Genomic DNA, 20,568 nt, shown 5'->3' on the forward strand with positions numbered 1-20,568 from the left:
GTGGGAGAATGAAGCAAAGCACAAGAAAAGAACTGAATCTAATTTAGTGAATGCCAAAAGGTAAAAAGAATAAGTTAAAATGATGACTTTGTCAATGTGAGAGGTTTACTTGTAAATTAGTAAGTTTTTTTTGCCAAAGTTAAAATATTTATATCTTAGGAGAATTATTTGTAAATTTAAGAGGTTGATTTTTAGATCTCTGAGATTTATTTAAAATTTGATTAAATTTAAGGTAGATTTATTTATTTTTTCCAATTTCAACTTAGAGGAGGATACTCTGAAGCACCTGATAATGCATTCATATTTACATTTTTTTTTTCTTGTCATATTTTGATTTGGTTGGTCCACACTCCACATGCTAGTCACTAATGAGTTATTTTTTTATATTTAAATAATAAATCTTTTGTCACATTGGTAGAGTCATGGGATAACGAATCTTTGCTAGTATTGACCAAATATTAAAATATAATCAACCTAGTGGGTTTCTTTCCTAGCAATAATTTAAGGACGTTTCAAAGAAGAAAGCTGAAACGACCGAAAGTAAACAAAGACTAATCCTGTTAATTTTTGTAATGATTCTTTCGTCACAGTTAGATTATTGTGGTATAGATTATCGTTTTCTTAAGTATATATTTTTCCGGTCTCAATATAAGATTTAATTAAATAATTTGAGTGAATTAAGGATATTAGTTATATTAGTTAACTTGATACACTTTCTTAAAACACCATAAGTGTCTTTTTTTAATTCCCTCATTTTTTTTACTATTTGATTATTATTGAGGAAATATCAATAAGATTAATTTAAAAAATTAATAAATATACGAAATAATTTTTATATATGATCAATGTTAATTTTTTAATTAGGTTTTAAATCAAAGATTGGAGGGGGATATTAAATATAGAAACAAAATCACAAAATTGTTAAATTTGAATATGCCAGATTTAATTTTTATATTCTGATGAAACATATCACAAGTGACTTGGGAAGGAAAAAAAAAACATAAGCGAAATACTCCTTTGGTCCTATTCAATAAATGAAGGGGAAAAGTGACTTGGATACTTCCTGGAAAAATAACAATGGAAAATAGTCGCATTCATATTTTAACAAAAAGGTAATGATTTATAGGGCCCCTTAGCAATAAAGGTTGAGCTAGAAAAGTGAAGCCGCGTGAAGACTGGGAAACAAAAAGTGAGTCTTCGCGTTGGGGAGGGACCATCTTGTCTTACTTTTTATTTGTTAATGATTCTTTTTGGACATGTAATTTTCTTGTTTATCGCATTCACATGGCCCTGCTTATGACCAACGAAGACTTGTACGCTAAAAAAGTGGCCAAACAATAATAAAATAAAATAAATCAAATCCGCTTGGTTCAGACGTCTTGATATTGCAGACATGGCGCATAGGCCATAGCAAGCAAATTGAATCAAAAAAAAATATATATATACTCCTCTTATCTTAAATATAAAATCTATTTTATAATATAATCTATACCATATATTACAAAGCGAGTCTTATATTTAGGATCAGAAGAGTATTAAGTTTAGAAAAATGACAATTTTTTTGTCTGATGAAAATAATATTTAGGATCCGTTTAGTTTAGTATGAGAGAAAATGAGAGGAGAAAAGGAAAAAATGCAACTTATTTTCTTAAAACATCTTTATTCTTGAATTTTTTTATTCTTTATTTTATAAATTCTAATAATTATTTTATAACAATTTTTATATAGTGTAACTCGGGTCTTAAAAGCTCAGTAGATTGTACATCACAAAACAGGAAAAACAAAATCTTATGATACCTAGTTTTATATCCAAAAAAATGTTTTCATTTATTTTTTCTATGTACTTCATATTATAACTAAGCATTATTTACATGATTACAGAAGTCATTGAAGTGGAAAAAAATCCTTTTATATTTATGTAAATGAAGTTTGTATCATCATAAGGCTTTTCAAATAACTAAAATGAAATCAACAAAAAATATAAAATACATATTCAGTTAATTAACTCAAACTCTGCAATCAAATTAGATAGGAAAAGAAAAGCCCATGGAGATGACCTTGGAATCAAATTGCGCGATGCCAACCTTCATTAAGGAAACAAACAATGATTTAATTAATTAAGACTATGATATTACGGTCATTTACTAGGAATATTCATTATTGTAAATATTGTGAAATTCAAAAGAAAGAAAGAAAAATTATTGGGATTAACGCTAAGAATGTTTAGAATAGTATTGCTGTTTGAATGGGTTGATTGTGGCTAGGCTTTTATCTTTCGTACTCTTTCCCTTTCCAGTTTGTTGTTTTTCTGGATTGGGGCTATTTGTTTCCTTTTTTAATGAAGTATATTTGGTTAAAAAAGAAAATAAAAGATCCTCATTTGCCAAGATTTGGCTCTGGGACTGTTACAAACCAAATCAAAACGCTGGTTATTTTGCAAGAAGGTTGGTCTGAGGTAAATCTGAAGTGGTTGCGGCTGAAGAATGAAACAGGGAATGTTTGGGGGTGGGGGGTCATGATGCTGATGAAAATGGTTCTCAGAGTATTATGGCTACTAAGACAAGGGACAATTGTCAGCCTTGTATTCCTTCTAAATCTAATGAAGTTCTTAAAGGAAAGAAAGTTAATTTCCTGAATCCAGTGCAAGAAGTTTCCGAAATTTGCAATAATTCTTTGTATTCTTCCTTGAATAATGTTGATCATGGTGCTAGAACTAGTGGAACCAAGTTCCTAGGAAGGCTGTTATCTGATTATGAAGAGGCGGTAGGAGTCATAACTAAGAAGTCTCATGCTGGTACTGAGAAAGTTCCTTCTGTTCATATGGATAGTGATAATAGTTCTAAAGCAATTGTAGGTTCACAAAGGGTTTTATTTGGAAAATGTCACTGTCAATTTGGGGAATTTGAACCTGAAATGGGAAGCTTATGATGATTTGGAGAATTGGAGTGTGCTATATATCATGAAAATGAGAAAGCTGGGCAGTGGTGATGCTGATATGAAGAATTCTATCGCTGAATTTGCAGGGGGCTTGAGGGAAACAAAAGCTAAGATGACAAGAATTGCTTTGAGGAAAGCCAAGTAGTATGAGGAATCTGGCATATCTGATTCCATTGAAAATTCCAAAGGCAAAGGTGGCTGGCCTTCAACAGCCCCACCAATCTCATGAAAATCATATCGTGGAATTGTCAAGGTTTGGGGGTTTCTTTGACAAATAGAAATTTGAAAGACTGCTATAGAAAAGTCAGACCTTCAATCATTTTTTTTGATGGAAACAAGAATGAGAAGTGAAAAATTGAAAAGACTTGGGAGGTTGCAACATGGATTATGAATTATATGTGGAACCTCGTGGAGAATCTGGTGGATTGGCTCTTTGGTGGCAAAGTAGTGTAGATATTAAGGCTCTGTATCAGTCAAAAAATCTGATCCATGCTAGAGTCAAATCTGTGGTTTTAAACATGCCATCTTTCATTACTTTTATTTATGGTGCTCGTAAAGAAAATGATAGAAATCTAGTTTGGAACAGACTTCAATCTTTAGCTCGGGGGGTCAATGATACTTGGCTTTGCATAGGTGATTTTAATGAACTTGGTTCTCATACGGAAAACAAGGTGAAAGTCTCCTCCAATTGGTTCCGTTGAAATAAACTTAGATGGAGCTTTTAGTAAAGATTCTGGTTTGCTGGAATTGGGATTGTTTGCACAAATGAAGAGGGTTTGTTTCTTGGCAGTATCTGCAGAAAATGAGATCACTGACAGTGATGTTATTTCTTTCAGTGATCAATTTAATTATTCAAAGATATATTTTGACACTGATTGCCATGAACCTTACAGAGCTATTGTAGCTAAATCCTCAAGTGATGTTGAAATGTTGAATACTTGAATGGCAAAATACAGATATAGTCACTATGATTCTGGACATGTTGAAAATTATGCTGACTTGACTTTGTATTGGTATTTACCAGCCTTATTTCTTTGCTGGCTGTTTCCCTTCAATAAATATATTTGTTGTTAAAAAAAAAAATAAAAAGTTGGGAGAATTGCTCATGGGTGTTAGATAAGAAAACTAAATATAGATATGTCCCAAAAATTTCATATTTACAGGTTGACTTGCCTTTTTTTTTTTTAAAAAATTTTTTTTGCCAACAATTGACTTGCCTTGTTTACCAGTCAAACTCACATATTTATAAGTTAAGTAACTAGGATTTAGTTCCCGTGCAACGCACGGGATGAATTAACTTCAACGTATGGTATTAAATAATTTTTTTCTCAACAAATACGCAGTTACTAACATAGCAACCTCCTCACTACAAAAAAATATGTTAATTCTATCGGTTAGAGTGTTACATTTCTAGCGGTTCTAACCGCAACAAATCAAATTTGTAGCGGTTAAGGAAACCGCTAGAAAAACAGGTGCAAGAAAAAATTTCTAGCGGTTATCGCAACCGCTACACATCATGGTCAAAATGATAGAAAATTTCTAGCGGTTTCTAACCGCTAGAAAATATCTGAAGGAGACACATTCCTAGCGGTTATAAAACCGCTAGAAAAGTTCCCGGAAAAAAATTTCTAGCGGTTTTATAACCGCTAAAAACCTGCTAAACGAAATCCATTTTGCCGGGAATTAAATAATTTCAGTAGCGCGCGGAAATTACTAGCGGTTATAGAACCGCTAGAAATGTTTGGGAAATTAAATTTTCCCGCCAATTGAATTTTAGGAATGGCGGGAAAAAATTTTCTAGCGGTTTGAACCGCTAGAAATTTTGGCGCAAAATTTAAATTTGACGAAATATTTCTAGCGGTTCGAAACCGCTAGAAATGTTTACCGTGCCAGAAAAAAAAATTTATGGTTTTTCATATTATAATTTTAAAAACCATTAAATAAATTATTTTGAAGAATTTTTGTTAATTTGTATAATTAGTTATATGTTACATTTTATATATTCAAATTTTGTAATAAAAAATATGTAATTAAATTATGAATGTGTCAAAAGAAGTGAATTTAATTTAATAAGATAATTTAATTGAATATTTAATAAGATAGTTGAATTGAAGATGATATATTTTGTAATATTGAACCTATAGTATTAGGTTGATGAGTATTTGAATCAGTTGAGGAGGGCATGACAAGTGTGGAGAAGAAAAATCTGAAAGGAAAGGAGAAATAAATATGTTAGTAAATTTTAAATAAAAACAAATAAAAGATACAATGAATTATAAAATAAAATTCACTTACTATAGAGTAAAGAGAAAAAAACCACCATATGAGATAGTAAGAAAAAAAGAGAGAATTATGAAGAAGAATAGGAGAGGAAGGAAAAGATATGGAGTAAATGAATGTAGAGAAGATATGGTATTTATAGAGATCAGCGACACATTTGTAGCGGTGTTTTTGTAGCGTTTTATTGCATTTTGTAGCTGTTATTCATTTTCTAGCGTATATATAAGCGCTAGTATTTCGTAACGGTTATATATGTAGCGGTTATTAACCGCTAGAAATTTAGTATTTTTTATTTTTAAAATCTGAACGAATTTTAATTTACAGATATGTATTTTGTAGCGGTTAATAACCGCTACAAATTACAATTTCGTGAAAATACATTTGTAGCGGTTAATAACCGCTACAAATTACAATTTCGTGAAAAAAAATTTGTAGCGGTTATGTAACCGCTACAAATGAAAATTTTTTTATTTTTAAAAAAACTGTACGAATTTTAATTTATACATATGTATTTATGGACGAAAATTTTTTTAAATAATTTATTTTGGATGCTGCTATTCTCCATCATCATCCGGCCTGAAAGGACACATTTTAAAAAAATTTGTTAAATTTATGTTGTATTTGGAAAAAATTAGTAATTAGTAGTTAATTATTTAAATAATTTAAGAAAAGACGTGTACCTGATAAGTGGCAAACCGCTAGCAATTTCTAGCGGTTCGGCCCAGCGGTCACATGTGTCTCGGGAATTGGCTAGCGGTTCGGTCCAAACCGCTAGCAATTTCTAGCGGTTCGGCCCAGAACCGCTAGAAATTCTGGCGGTTCGGCCCAGAACCGCTAGAAATTTCTAAACTCCTCGGGGAATGAAAAATATTTCTAGCGGTTCATGCATCAACCGCTAGAATTTTTCGGTGTCTAGCGGTTTATTGGCCTGAACCGCTAGAAAGTAAACGCTACAAATTTGGCGCCAAGTTCCCGCCAAAGCCCGGGGAATTTTCTAGCTCTAATTTTCTAGCAGTTAGGTGGTAACCGCTAGAAATGTGCGGGCAATGGTCAAACCGTCTGTATTTTGCAGCAGTTTTTATAGAAACCGCTAGAAATATTTGGAATTTCTAGCGGTTTTGTTAAACCGTTAGAAATGTTCCGCTGCTACTTCAACATTTTCTTGTAGTGCCTCCATCCATTTATTCATACTAAAACATCAAACGTGAATTGTAATTAAACATGTAATTATATTAACCTAGGCATTTTTTTCAAGACTTGTCCGTATTTATTTTTTTCAAAACCATAGCTCAATACAAACCAGAGAAAGGAAAATGAAACATTAATTTCTTAAAGAGCCACACATAATCTGGGATTCTGGATTCATAGCAGTCTGCAGTATTTTAGAGCATAGAATAATCAAGTCCAGGAAAAGTCTTATGTTGGAACTCAGCTATGTTTGATTAAAGAAAATGTCTATCACTGGAAGCTTCAGAAGGGTGATGCAGGTGAAGATGATGTGGGTGGGGGCTCAAAACAGATAACGGGATTCAAATATTCAATAAATCTTGTATTTTTCTCTTTTTCTTTTTTCCCCCCAAATTATACGTGGATTTTGGTATTCTTTCATGCATGCATTTTCAGATTCACATCCAACTTAATTGTTTAAGAAAGTAATGTGCAAACAAAAGCCTACTCTTCACAACACCAGCTAGCAAATGCTAGCCACAATAACTTTTATTCATTCTACTTAGTTTTAGAGATCAAAGTATATGAGAAGTAAAAGAAATATAAAAAACAAAGATTCTGGAATTATAGCAGCATTCAGTAGCTAGGCATGGATCATTGAAAGAAAGCTCAGCAAATCTTGTTTCTGCTGCAGATATTCTAAAGACATTGTTTTTCATACTTTTATGGTACGCTTTCAGCCTGTTTTTGACCCTGTAAGTTCCTTCTGCAAGCAAACTATGCATAAATTCATCTTTTGATTTTTTTTTTTCCTTTTCCTGTAGTTTTCTTATGCTGGACTTGTAAACAGGTACAATAAAAGTCTGTTAGGTGACACTATGGGAAAGTTTCCAGCTCCTTTCCTAATGAATACTATCCACTTTGCAATGCAAGCTGTGTTTTCAAACTTTATCACTTGGTTTTGGTCTCATAGATTCCAAACTAGTGTTTCTATGTCTTGGAGGGATTACTTATGGCGAGGTAAATGTGTAATTTGGGCATATTTTATTTTATTTTTATTTATTTATTTATTTTTCCTTCTTTCTTCAAGTATAAATATATGTCATCCAAAACTTGGAATAATATTGTCTTAAAATGATGACAATCATAATAATTGGAATCAATAACTTGTCCATTTTGAGTGGACGGTAATATTTGTGCCAGAATAGAGTTAATAAACTCTAGCCGAATAACTTTGTATTGGGCGTGGACTGGGTCATTGACCGAGAAGACGAAGATGCTCTGTTTGATGGTTCATGGTTGATCTCCATGTTTTTGTAGTTTTAAAGCTTTTTTGGCTCTACTAAAGTTATTGTATTTTTATTGAAAAAATTGAATTATTATGAATTACAATCCACTGATCTCATTATTACAGCCCTACAAGAACTTTTTCAGCCGTTCTATGCCATTGTGTTTAATCTTATTCTATTGGGAGTGTCCTATTTTAAACAGAATTTTGGTGGAAGTTTCTTTTTTTTTTTTAATACGTATTGACAACTATTTTCGACAACAATATCTCTTTTGTGCTCATCTTTCCTAATATCCCCATAATTTAGATCGCATCCTAATCTATTGCCTTTCAGATTATCATCCTCTTCATTGAATGCACACTTATGCTTTTGACATGAAATGGTCCAAGAATATTTGTTATGGACAATGGTGTAACTTTTTTTTAAAAAAAAAAATTTCCCCCTTCTCCACGTGTTGGTACTTTTGTTGTAAATTTATAACCGCTTACTTTATTGACTTTTCTATCAACTAATGCCGCAGATGGAATTTGCCTCTCACAGTTGTGCCAACTGCTCTAGGGACAGCATTGGATATTAACTTGAGCAATGCTTCTCTTGTTTTCATCTCTGTCACTTTTGCTACAATGGTTAGTGGCGTTTCTCTTCTTGTTGTTCATCAGGAGGGAAACATCAAATAATATCTATTTTATTTTGTATTGTTATTGAAGACTGCATTTTCTTTCTTTCTTTCTGTTTTTCTTGCCCTGAGGAAGTAACTATCCTCATTCTCTACATTTACCTCCATCTTATTTTCTTCCTTGCAATGTAAGTCTGCTGCTCCAATTTTTCTCCTTTTTTTTACCTTTGCTTTCAGGTGAGTTTATATTCTTTTGATCTTTGTAATTGTTCTTTCTGTTTTTTGACCTCTGTGAATGCTAGGGATCAAAATTGAACATTCAGTTATGAGGAATTACATCGCTAAGATACATTAAGGAAATTAAAGTCTATATTATGAAGTCTGACCATTCCTAAAATACAACATTGTCTGCAAACTATCAATTATTTAGTACCTAAATGGTTATTGATTCTATACGAAAGGTAGATTTATGTTGTCTGACAGAACTTTTAGTGGCCCAGAAGACTTCAAATTGTAGAAACATTTAGCTTTGAGGAATAGCACTTTCTTTTCATGCTGGGATTATCCAAAACTTTCACTGAGTTCTTAGTTCTAAAGTAAATTTAAACATTGTTCAGTGTTACTGCCAATTAGTTGATCCATTTATGCATGCCCATATGATTTCCATTTGTCAATTTAAACATTGGTCAGTGTCACTGTCAATTAGTTGATCCTTTTATGTATGCCCATATGGTTTCCAACTGTGAAGTTTTACGAAAAATTGATTTTTATTCAGGGCTTCAAATTCTTAATTGTTTATCTGGAAGAAAATAAAATACTAGAATCATGTGACAGTGGATGGCAATGATGCTTTGTAGTTTAATTAATTTAATGTGAATCCATCTAAAGTCGAATGGAGGCATAGGTTTCTTAAACTGTCTAGGATTACCGATTGAGTTTTGATAGGTGATGTAAGATGTTTGGTGCCTAATATTCACAAGCCACATCCTGTGGCTACTGTTGTCTACCACAATGCTCCCAGTCCAAGCAATTTTACTTCAGGAGAAAAATCAATGTTTATGCTGATACCACAGAAATTAGACTGGTCTTCTTTCATCTTTTGTTACATGTATGAAAATAAACACTTCATATTATATTGTGCTTTCTATGAAAAACATTTTTTTTGGGGTGGAGTTTCTAAAACTTGTCATGCATGTCTGTATGTAGATACATGCATTTTCAGTACTAATACCTGTTTGCTGTCATTTAATTGCAAATTTTGATTGGATGGTTGGAGACTCCAAGCTTTAAACTGTCTGGCATCATCTTAGTTATCTCCATTGGTATATTACTAACAGGTATATATGGCAGCTCTAGCTTTCATGCCTTTTAATTTAGATTTTGACTTGAATTGATTGTTATAAAAAATGAAGAATATCAGTGTAATTCTCATTAGTGGACAAACAATGAAACACCCTTGAAAATGTGACATCTTGGTCAAACCAAATACACCGTAACACTGCTAAAGGTGTACATTGCTTGTGTTTTGCCCTAATTAATTTACCAAATCTTTATACCTTGTGAAAAGAAATCGTTCCGAGGTTGGAGTGTTCTTGGTCATTCTCAAATTGGTTCTAATGTCGGTTTTATGCAGTGAATACCTGGGCAAGTGGTCAAATATGGACAGTGAACTATTTGACATTCATATGAGGAATGCTTCTGTTTTATTCCATCATAAAAGTTATTATTTTACAGGGTTAATACCATTGTTAGTCCTTATAATTTGATTGAATTTTGGTTTTGATCCCTACAGTTTCAAATTGTTGGTTTTGGTCCCTATAGTTTTATAATTTTTCAGTTTGAATTTAACGAATGGTTTTTATACTTTTAACGCGATTTGGTTTTGGTTGCTATACTTAAACTTGTATTAAGTCCTTATGATACTATAGGGATCAAAGTTTCTATGATAGTATAGGATCAAAATTAACAATTTGAAACTACAGCAATCAAAACCAAAATTGGATCAAGCTGTAAGGACCAACAATGATATTTTATACATCTGCACAATGTTCTTTTCTTTTTCCTTTTTCCTTTCTTCAGTGCTAAGTACATTTTTTAAGCCTTAGGAACTTTTGCACGCTGAGAAATTTGTATGTCCATCTGAAATACAATTCCCTTGAAATGCAGTTGCAAAAGAGACAGAATTTGAATTTTGGGGATTTGTACTTGTTATGCTTGCTGCTGTTATGTCTGGGTTCGTTGGTGCATGACTCAGATCCTTCTGCAGGTTCAGATTTTGTTTCTGATTTCTTTTTTAATATCTATTTTCCTATTTTGTGCACTCATTTTTTCTGCCCTTAACAATTATTCTTACTCCATTTTGCTGGGCTGACTTGGTCTTTGTTCTCTTCATGCAATTTGACACCAAACCAATGCTAAAGAAAGAAGCCTATGGTAAGTGTCCTGAATAGCTCCGCAGTAATTGTTTTTAAGGAAAATAGTTTTGTAGATTTATGTGATATTTTGATGAGAAGCGAGTAGTCTCACTTAATCATGACTATTTTTAACTCATTCAATGATATATTTTTGGTATTTTCAGAGACTTGACGTGAATATGTGCCAGTTCAAGTTCTCATTTTTTATGAAATTAATTCATAGAGATAGGAAGTACGTAACAATAGGAAGTACATAGCAAGAGTGAAAATCTGCCCTTTTGTGTAATTTGCATAGCAGCGCCAGTAGATTTCCTTTATTTCAAATCCCCAAGGAACCGGGGAAGCAAAATCCCTGTTGTACCATAAGGGATGTGAGGGAGAAATCTTAGGCTCAAAAAGGTTATGCAACTATGCTCCACTGAGTCACATCACATGCAAAGAAAAAATAAGATAAAATAAATGACAACAATCCCAAAGCACCTTGCTGTCCTATTGTAGGTTGGCACATAATTTCAATGCTTTCTAAACTAGCTACTATTTTTTCAAGGGTTGCTGAAGACTCTGTCTGCTGTTTTTGGAGACAACAATTTTTTTGTCCCATAACTAGATGATGATGTAAAATTGAGGAAACAGAATTTGACAGAGATATACCATAGTATTTGTTAGGATTACAATTTTTGAAAACTAATGACCATTATATCTCTTTGTGAAATTGTGGAACCATATGTTGGTCCCTTTTGTTAGTTACTCTTTGATTACCTTATTTAAATGCTCCCTCTGCTAAATTGAATTAAATTTTGGTATTCTTAAGTCAAGTTTACCTGGAAAGTTTTCTCTTAAATTAGAAATATTGTTTTGGAAGATTGGCATCATTGACAAATGGTGGACATCTTAAACCAGCCATGTAAGCAGAAAGAATGGTCATTCTGATTTTATTATTTTCTTAATTTTCTTAGAAGATGATGTGGGACCTTTGCATGCCTTCATCACCATTTGAGAGATCACTGCCCCATAGAAACCGTGTGCCTAAAGACAATCCTTTAAGTCGTAGGTCTTAGCACAAGGTTAGAGTTCTAGCTTTTCTAAAGTAGTATCTCATTGATGGCTTAAGCCTCTTCAAGAGGAGGCCTTTTTTGCCTGTTGTGCTGGAAAGGCCTAAAGCCAATCCTAGGTAACAGTAAAGCTTCATAGGGTTTTTTTGTTCAGGTGCAGTTAGTTTGCATCTTCATTGCCATGTCTGTTCTACTGCGCCTACCTCTAAGACAGTGACCAAACTGTTGCGCATTTCACGTAGGCTGGAACTTACTTGACAAAGAATTATTGCTACCTTTGGTCCATTAAAGTTACAGCTCCCATTCATTAAGGCTTCCGTTGCTGAATATAGATCATCATCCCATGCAAATAATAACTGAGCAAATTCCTATAATTACAACACGGGTGAAAAATAATATTTGATATCATGGATGGTATTCCTGTTAAGAGAGGTTGTTGAATTAGCCAGAAGTTTTGTTGAGGCTAAATTCTCTTTAAAGGTTTTTCTTCATGGACTAGATCTAGGCAGACTGCTAGATTCTTACTTTTAAACCAACGTTTAACCATTCATCATACGTTATGCTCTAGAACATAGCCTACCATGCACTGACCTCAGGCACGTGTGAGCTTGTCTCTGGCTTCTGACCTTGACTGAAAGCTTGATGACCATGTTTTAGTGTTTTTCTATTTTTGTCTTCTTTGAATACTCTTTCTTTATTCTAATTTTTCCTCTACCGATGTTCACTTTCCATTGACAGATTTAAAAGATCTGTGCCTTTTTAATGAAATGCCGATAATTTTTCTAAAATAATTTTAGGGATAAAAAATCCGCTTACCTTGATGAGCTATGTAACTCCAGTAATGGCAGGGGCAACTGCTCTTCTCTCTCTTGCATTGGATCCATGGGGGGAATTCAGGCAAAACGAATATTTTAATAGTCCATGGCATATTACTCAGAGTTGTTTACTAATGCTTTTAGGTGGCGCACTTGCTTTTCTTATGGTAAGAGTAAATGTTCCCTTTCCTAGGACATGACATTACAATATTAATTGTTTGACTTTATGCTTCTTTGACATTTAAGCTTTCAATTTTTTCCTCCTGTCAAATCAGTTTTCAAAGGTGGATCTCCTTTTTGCAGGTCCTAACAGAGTATGTTCTTGTCTCAGTAACTAGTGCAGTCACAGTTACAATAGCTGGGGTTGTTAAGGAGGCTGTCACCATATTGGTATCATTTTTTGACCTTTTCTATGCCAGTTTGTTGACATGAACATCCAGTGGCTACCACCCTTTATTTTGGTCTGTCTCATATATCCAAAGAACCTAGTTAAGGTGTCACTTTTGTGCTGATGTCATTCATGACTCATGAAAAAAATTACTTAAGGCTTCCAAGTTACTTGACACAGATTGTGCATTATAATTTGATTAGTTTTTAGGTTGTTGTATTCAGCTTTCTATAATATTGAGTTGATGGTTTCTGCATTTGCTGATTTGGCGGTGTGGTGGGGTTTAACAGGTTTTTCTATACGACTACACCCTAGCTGCATTGAAAATATTGATAATTGTAACTAGTTGTAATTAGTAAATTTGGTGAGGATGGGAGAAACAAATGTTTCATGCTGTTATATATTTTTCTACTCATTGAAGTGCTTTATATGCAAAATTAAATTTGATTTTTTTTAGGTTGTTAAATTGTTGTCATATATGTTTAATTTTCATGTTTGTGCAGGTTGCTGTCCTGTACTTTCATGATCAATTACTTGGTTGAAAGGACTTGGCCTCTGAAAGGACTTGGCCTCTTCACTATCATTGTTGGTGTTGGTTTATTCAATTGGTACAAGTAAGTCATTAACTAATGCGCTTCTCAACAATTTATTTTGGTATTTGGTCATAATTTTCTTCCCTCTTAATTTAATTTAGAGCCTCGAACTTCAAGGATGGTGATGGTCATGCTCTCTCTATTTTGAATGGCAGATACTTGAAGCTTCGAAGGGTGAAGCGGGTAAAGAGGATGTGGGTGGGACCTTCAAAACAGATTCGGCTACAAAGTATGTTATCCTTGATGAGATGGATGAGCAAGAAGAGAGTTCCTGATTTATGAAGTCATTGTTAAAAACCACCGTTCAAAAGTAAGTCGCTTCATGATTTATTCATGTTGATGATTGGAATCTTAATTTCTTTGGCCGCGTCTGGAGTCACCACAGACGCTTCAAAAAATTTCTGCTTTTCTTCCTATAACTTGACAATCTTGTGTCTTGCATGATTATGATACATCTAGAAAAAGATGGATTTATTCTTGAAAGAAGCTTTAGAGTTGCTTGATATACTCTGATCTTCATCCCATCACACTATAATATCTAATCCCAAATAAAAGAATGTTCTTTTCTGATGATAGCTTGGTTATCTGATGAAAGAACATTGCTTTCAGTACTGAAATATGCTTAATACTAACACTCTTTTTCTATTGCAGTCCCTTGTGTACTTTTTGAAGCTGATTGGGTGGAGAGAAGAGAGAACAAATTTCCCACATATAATAAACAATATTTTGTCTTTTATTTTGCTTCATTCATTTGACATTCTCTCTGAGATGATTCCATAGAGGCTGTTGTATATTACAGAACAATAACTTGCTATTGTGTTATAATGTTGAAATTTTGGTTGGACTGTGCACAAGTTATTTTAAATGCCGAATGAATATTTATAGATTCTTATTGGCTATCGATTTTTTAATTATGTCTTGTCTAATTATGAGTTCTATGAAAATTTAGTTGTAATATAAAATAATAGTCTATTGTTCTTTTTATTGTTAATATTTTCTTTCTGATACTACTTTTATTAGGGAATGCGATCTTTTGGATGATTGTCAGAAACGTAAAATGACGCATTTCTAATGATATAATTTATACACAATTATTTGTAATGGGGTTTTTTTTTCCTCAAGCAAATTTTTCTTTTTCCAATTGTTCTCCTAATAAACATGAATATGTTTTGTATTTCTTTGTAAATAATAATTATAAATTATATTGGGACGATAAAGTAAAGGACAATAGAAGAAATCATTAATTAATGCAGCATGTGAAAAAGTTAAATTCTATACAGATGTTACAGATGACATAAGAAGTCCATGCAGCCACGCCATCATTATACTTTGTGTACAACCTTCAATCATGGAAAAAAAAAACCAGATCGGACCGGCCGGTTCAACCGGTGAACCGGCCTGATGTCCGGTCTGGGTTAAGGAAAAAAACCGGCCAGGGTTTGAACCGGTGGTGAACCGGTTGAGCCGGTAAGAACCGGTGTTAAACCGGGTAAATCGCCGGTTTAGGCGGTTTATCCGGTTCACCTTTTTACCCCCTCCAGAGCCCGAAAACGACGCCGTTTCATTAAAAAAAACAAAAAAACTTGCAAACCGGTTCGGCAATTCCAAACACCAGCTCGAACTCCCGCAGTCCCGCACCGCAGCCTCCTCGAGTCTCGACCCAGCACCCGTCTCCTTCAGTCCTTCTTCCTCATTCGGTCTCTGGCAATCTCGATCTCGTCCTCCATCGCCCTCGCAGCCGCCGTGTGCTCAGCTTGCTACGGCGTCCTTAGTCCCAGCTCGCTGAATCTTGCCGCCGTGTGCTCACTGAATCTCCCAGCTCGCTGAAGCTCGCACACAGTTCTGTGCCCTCACTCTCGGTGTGTCGTCGACCGTCGTCCCCTGCCTTGCCTGAAGCTGCTCGGTGCCCTGCCGTCGCCATGCCTGAAGCTCCTCGCCTTGCCCGCGCCTGAAGCTCGTCGCCTTGCCCGCGCCGTCGGTGCCCTGTCGTCGCCGATCCAAATTGTTAGTGAGCGGCTGAGTGCTCGCCGATCTCTCCCAAGTCCAGCCTCCCAATTTTCGTTTGAAGTTTTGATTTTGAACTCTCATTCTCTGCTCTCGGCCACTCAGCAAAGTCGAACTTGGAGGAAGTGACGGTGATAATCTATTAATCTCTGCCATTCTGGTTTGATAATTATTTTTATGGTTTGATTTTGTCATTCTGGAATGTCCGAATTTGAATTCTGCTTCTGCGTGAGGAATGGATATTCTGTGAAAATTAATCTGAACTCATCAATGGATTCCAAAATTGATGCGTGAGGAATGGATATTCTGAAAATTAATGGTACTCTGAAATAATTTGATGCTCTAGTTTAGAATTACTTGTTTGGTTTCAAAATTGTGAACGTGTTTGGTTTAAAATTGTGGTCATTTCATTGTATATAATGAAGTAGTGAAATCTGAAACTATGGACGGTTGTAAAATTATGGACGGTTCCCCACTTTGTTCAATATGAAATCTGAAACTAAATAACTTGATTGTTTAATGATTAATGTTGTGTTAAGCTTTTGATTTGTTTTTTGAGTAGCAGTGATGGATATTTCAAATAACCAAAGTTCTGGAAATGACAACATGACTCCTAATACTGGATCTTCAAATCCTCCTACCGAAACCTCCACACCCACATCCTCATTACGTGCCAAAACTGATCCAGCATGGGCACATATTGCGTACAAAAAAGAAGGAACACAAAATATATATACGTGTCTTTTTTGTACTAATAGTTATAGAGGAGGTGAGATAAATAGGATGAAGCAACATCTTGCTGGCACTGTTGGTCAAATAGCTGCTTGTAAAAAAAGTTCCACATGATGTACGTTATAAAATGGTAGAGTCTTTAAAAGAAGGGTCAAAGAAGAAAACTATTGAAAACATAGAAGAGGAAGTCGAAGAAACTCATGTTGAATCACCAAATGTCACAAGTAGTGTGAGGAAGAGGAAAGCTTCTGGGAGCATAGACAATTTTTTTGCTCCTAGGACAACTCCTGATTCCCAACCTGGCATTAAGAGTGCATTAGCAACTAAAGAAGCAAAGCATAATGTGAAAATGTTGATTGTTGAATGGGCTATTGTAAACTGCATTCCGTTTAAGGCGTTTGATTGTCCTTTATTTCAAAAAGCTGTGGATGGCATTGCTTCAATAGGGCCTGGGTTTAAAGCTCCTAGTGCTTATGATTTTAAAACTAACTTGTTGAGTGACTGGAGAAAAGAATGTCAGTTACTCATTGATAGCCATCGTGCTAAATGGAAAAACAATGGTTGCACACTCATGGCTGATGGATGGACTGATATTAGACAGCGTACCTTGATAAACTTCTTAGTGTATTCTACACATGGTATGGTATTTGTGAAGTCTGTTGATGCATCAGATCTAGTTAAAGATGCCAAAACTCTATTCACACTATTTTGTGAAGTCATTGAGTGGATTGGTCCTAAAAATATTGTTCATGTGGTGACTGACAATGCAGCTAACTATGTAGCATGTGGTAGATTGATTAAAGAGAAGTATAAAAGTATTTATTGGTCACCTTGTGCTGCACATTGTTTGAATCTTGTATTGAAAGACTTTTCAAGCATGCCTCATGTGTCAGACCTCGAATCAAAGGCATCAAAGATAACTGTATTTGCATATAATCATATGGTTTTCTTATCGTGGTTGAAGAGAAGACCAACTTGGAAAGAAATTGTGCGTCCTGGTGCCACGAGGTTTGCTACCACATTTATTACATTGCACAGCATATATATGCACAAGAATGACTTGCAAGCTTTAGTTGTTGATAAACACTTTGTGGACCACAAATTATCAAGGACTGAAGCAGGAAAAAATTTTAGTGCATGCGAAGGGCGAAAATGGCAATTAAGGAGATGTTTAAGAAGAACAAGGAGCTGTATAAGCCCTACACAACAATCATTCAAACTCAATGAGACAAGCATTTAAAGACCAATCTTCATGCAGCATCATATTTGCTAAATCCTGCAATCACATATGCTCCAGACTGCTCTATCAAGTCAAAGTTAATGATGACTTTAATTGATGTGGTGGAGTCTTACTCAAACGAAGAGGTTGATAGCTTCTTGGTAATGAAACAAGCAACTACTTATCGTGAAGCCAAAGAATCTTTCAGTAGACCATCATGTCAAAAAGCAGCACAGAAACTTGACCCTTGTAAGTGTTTTATTTAATAGCTAATAGTATATTTATGGTCATTCACTAATTTTATATTTCATATTTTCATGATTTAGATGAATGGTGGACATATTATGGATGTTTAGTGCCAGAATTGCAACGTGTTGCGATGCGCATTCTTAGTCAAACTTCTTCTTCTTCTGGCTGTGAAAGGAATTGGAGTTTATTTGAATGCATGCATACAAAAAGAAGAAATAGACTGGAGCACAAAAGGCTAAATGATTTAGTTTTCACAAACTATAACTTGCGATTAAAGTATAGGTAATTTTATAAGTTATGAACATTTTTATTTTGATATGGATTTACATCTAATTAAAATTTTATTTGTTAGGAGTACATTGAAGAAGCAGAAGGCAAGCTATGATCCTATTGACTTTGAAAACATTGATTTGGTGGACTTTTGGGTGACTGAAGAAGATCCTGTTCCAGAGTTTGATGATGGAGATGTGGCAACATTTGAAAGTGTTGTCAACAATGAAGACATTTCAAATTTGACAACTCCTGGGAGGGATAATGAAGGTATTATTGTTTTAGTCTCTTAGAAGTTATAAATATTTTTATTTTAATATTGATTTACATACATTTAATTGACACTTTATTATTGTCTTATTTAGGTGGTGATGATGATATGAATATTGTTGAACCTCCACCTCTACAAGATGATGTTGCTACTCCTTCTAATTTTCCTCTTCCAACTATTGATGTCTCAATTCCTGACCCTGCTAATGAATTTAATGATGATTTTGATTTTTTGTAATGATGAAGATATATATTTGTTAATGTTAGTTTAGTACAATTAAATGTTTAAATCACTTTGGTTGTTTTTTGTATTTTGTTAAATGGTTATTACTGATGAATGTTATTTTTATTTTGTCATTGCCAATTAAATTATATTATTTTAATATGACTGGTTTGACCCGGTCTGACGCCGGTCTGACCCATTGACCCTTAACCCACTAGCTAGACCGGTTTAGTATCCGGTCCGGTTTTTTGTTCATTGCCTTCAGTATAAACTACATGACTCTAACACATCTCAAGTCAAACACAATTTCAAAATAAAGTTATATCTAATTTTTTTATTTGTTTAATTTTAACACACTGACATAAATTCAACACACTCTCACATAGCATTTAAACCACTAGCGGAACAAAGCTGCTCGACCGAATATTTTTTTCACTTGTTGAATACACCTAAAAAGAAAACAGGTTCATCTCTAATTCAGTGTCTGATTCACTCTCCGATTCTGAAAAAGAAAACAGTTAATTGGAAACTTAAATGTTACGTCAAAATGGCACGTGGACAAAAACAAAATCTAACAGCCTAATTTATCCTACGCCTTTTTTAAATTTGCTGTTAGATATCTATCTGTTTATAAAGATGCTAATAATGTGATAAAAATGTGTAAATGGTAAACATTGATTAGGTTGGGTTACGTACTTATTGAACTCTAATATTACTGTAACATGTCATTCATTTAATACAATATTTTTATAAAATGACAATTATATATATAGAAACCAACATCTTAAGGAGAATAAAAGATTCAAATTCAAATTTCTCATAAAGTAGCCAAAAAAATTTTTTTTGGGGGGGGGAGGGGTTAAGCAAGTGATTTTAAATAGAATCAATGACATGCAAAATTATATGTTTGATATATAAGACGACCAGATGGGAATGAGGTGCTGTATGGGACGGAGTGATATGAATAGTAAGTGCACAAAACTATTTCATTCATTAAAAAAAAAAAAAAAAAGCATCAAAAGAGAGAGCTTGAAAGGAAGAATGCATCCATATGGAAATAAAAAGTGTAGGTAGGGAAGTACCTGATGGGGAATTGTATTCCAATAGTGGAGTTATATTTGGACAATGTTGTATACGCATAGTACCAGATAGGAAGTTGAACTCATAACCTTCATATATCTCTCTCAACTTTGGCAAATTAATGAGACTCAATTTCTTCAATTTGGGGAACAGGTTTTCATGATCACCAACTTCACCTTCACATCCCTTAACAACTCCTTCAAGTTCAGAGCAATCCTTTATGCGTATTCTCTTTAGTGAAGGACAATGAGAAGCCAGACAATATGATGAGAACACCCATTTCACTTTGTTGCATGCAGTTATCTTAATTTTCTCAAGTTTAGGGAAGCAAACATTAGAAGAAGAAAGGTGCTTGAGTGATTCATCGCAGAATATTCCCTCCCATTCCTTGCAATCAGAAACTTTAAGTGAACACAACTCTGGAAGGCTTGTAACAATAGCAAGAGTAAAAACATTTCTCAACTTTGGACAACTCTTCAATGTAACATCTGTAAGTTTGTGGAGGCTCAAACTTTGTGTGGGGCCCTTCCAAATATATTCCAACACTTCTATATCTTTTAAATATGTAAAGCACAATTCTGAATTCACTACCCTTGCTCTCTCATTTTCATTTTTCTGCAAGTAATTATCTTCAATGGTTACGTGACAATTTGAAAGATGGACAATATCTATGAACCACATTAAATAGAACTATAAATTAACATTACAAATTAAATCCCTTTTTTTTCCGCATAATTTTAATGTTGTAATAACATAAAAAATTATTTGGCAATGTGAAAGAAATTATTTTGGTAAAAATTTTAAAAATAACAGAACAAAAGCAGTTAACGTTTTATCAGGAAAAAAATTCATCAATAAAAAATAACAAATACAGATTAAAAATAATAGTAGCATTTTATCATTCATGTTTACTATTTATTATGAGAAGAACAACAAGTTGAGCTAAAAATAATATTTGATTGTTTGCGGA

The 20,568-nt window shown here is 33.9% G+C and overlaps 2 protein-coding genes and 1 pseudogene across 2 annotated transcripts; 2 read left to right on the plus strand and 1 right to left on the minus strand.

Annotated features, from left to right (window-relative positions):
* Positions 1 to 8,079: 8,079 nt before the first annotated feature.
* On the plus strand, positions 8,080 to 13,576 carry LOC114718987 (probable sugar phosphate/phosphate translocator At1g06470; annotated as a pseudogene).
* Positions 13,577 to 16,414: 2,838 nt separating this feature from the next.
* On the plus strand, positions 16,415 to 17,527 carry LOC114718988 (uncharacterized). Its single transcript, XM_028904442.1, has one exon. The coding sequence runs from the start codon at positions 16,415 to 16,417 to the stop codon at positions 17,525 to 17,527; it is 1,113 nt and encodes a 370-aa protein (XP_028760275.1).
* A 1,440-nt stretch (positions 17,528 to 18,967) lies between these two features.
* Positions 18,968 to 20,053, minus strand: LOC114718989 (disease resistance protein RPS2-like). The gene is made up of 3 exons (XM_028904443.1): positions 20,012 to 20,053; positions 19,601 to 19,985; positions 18,968 to 19,020 (listed from the first exon to the last, which is right to left on the minus strand). Exons 1-3 carry the CDS (start codon positions 20,051 to 20,053, stop codon positions 18,968 to 18,970), a joined length of 480 nt encoding a protein of 159 aa, XP_028760276.1.
* Positions 20,054 to 20,568: the final 515 nt, after the last annotated feature.

Source organism: Neltuma alba, unplaced genomic scaffold, assembly GCF_004799145.2.
Source record: "Neltuma alba isolate B1F8T4 unplaced genomic scaffold, ASM479914v2 tig00011881_pilon, whole genome shotgun sequence".
NCBI classification, from domain to species: domain Eukaryota; kingdom Viridiplantae; phylum Streptophyta; class Magnoliopsida; order Fabales; family Fabaceae; genus Neltuma; species Neltuma alba.

Excerpts from the sequence above, each read along its gene's own strand:
- LOC114718988 (XM_028904442.1), top strand. The coding sequence starts at position 16,415 with ATGGTAGAGTCTTTAAAAGAAGGGTCAAAGAAGAAAACTATTGAAAAC.
- LOC114718989 (XM_028904443.1), bottom strand. The coding sequence starts at position 20,053 with ATGTTTTTACTCTTGCTATTGTTACAAGCCTTCCAGAGTTGT. Across the intron at positions 19,986-20,011 it reads TACAAGCCTTCCAGAGTTGT|GAATGGGAGGGAATATTCTG; the intron begins GTTCACTTAAAG and ends TCTGATTGCAAG. Across the intron at positions 19,021-19,600 it reads GGAATACAATTCCCCATCAG|AATCGGAGAGTGAATCAGAC; the intron begins GTACTTCCCTAC and ends TTTCTTTTTCAG.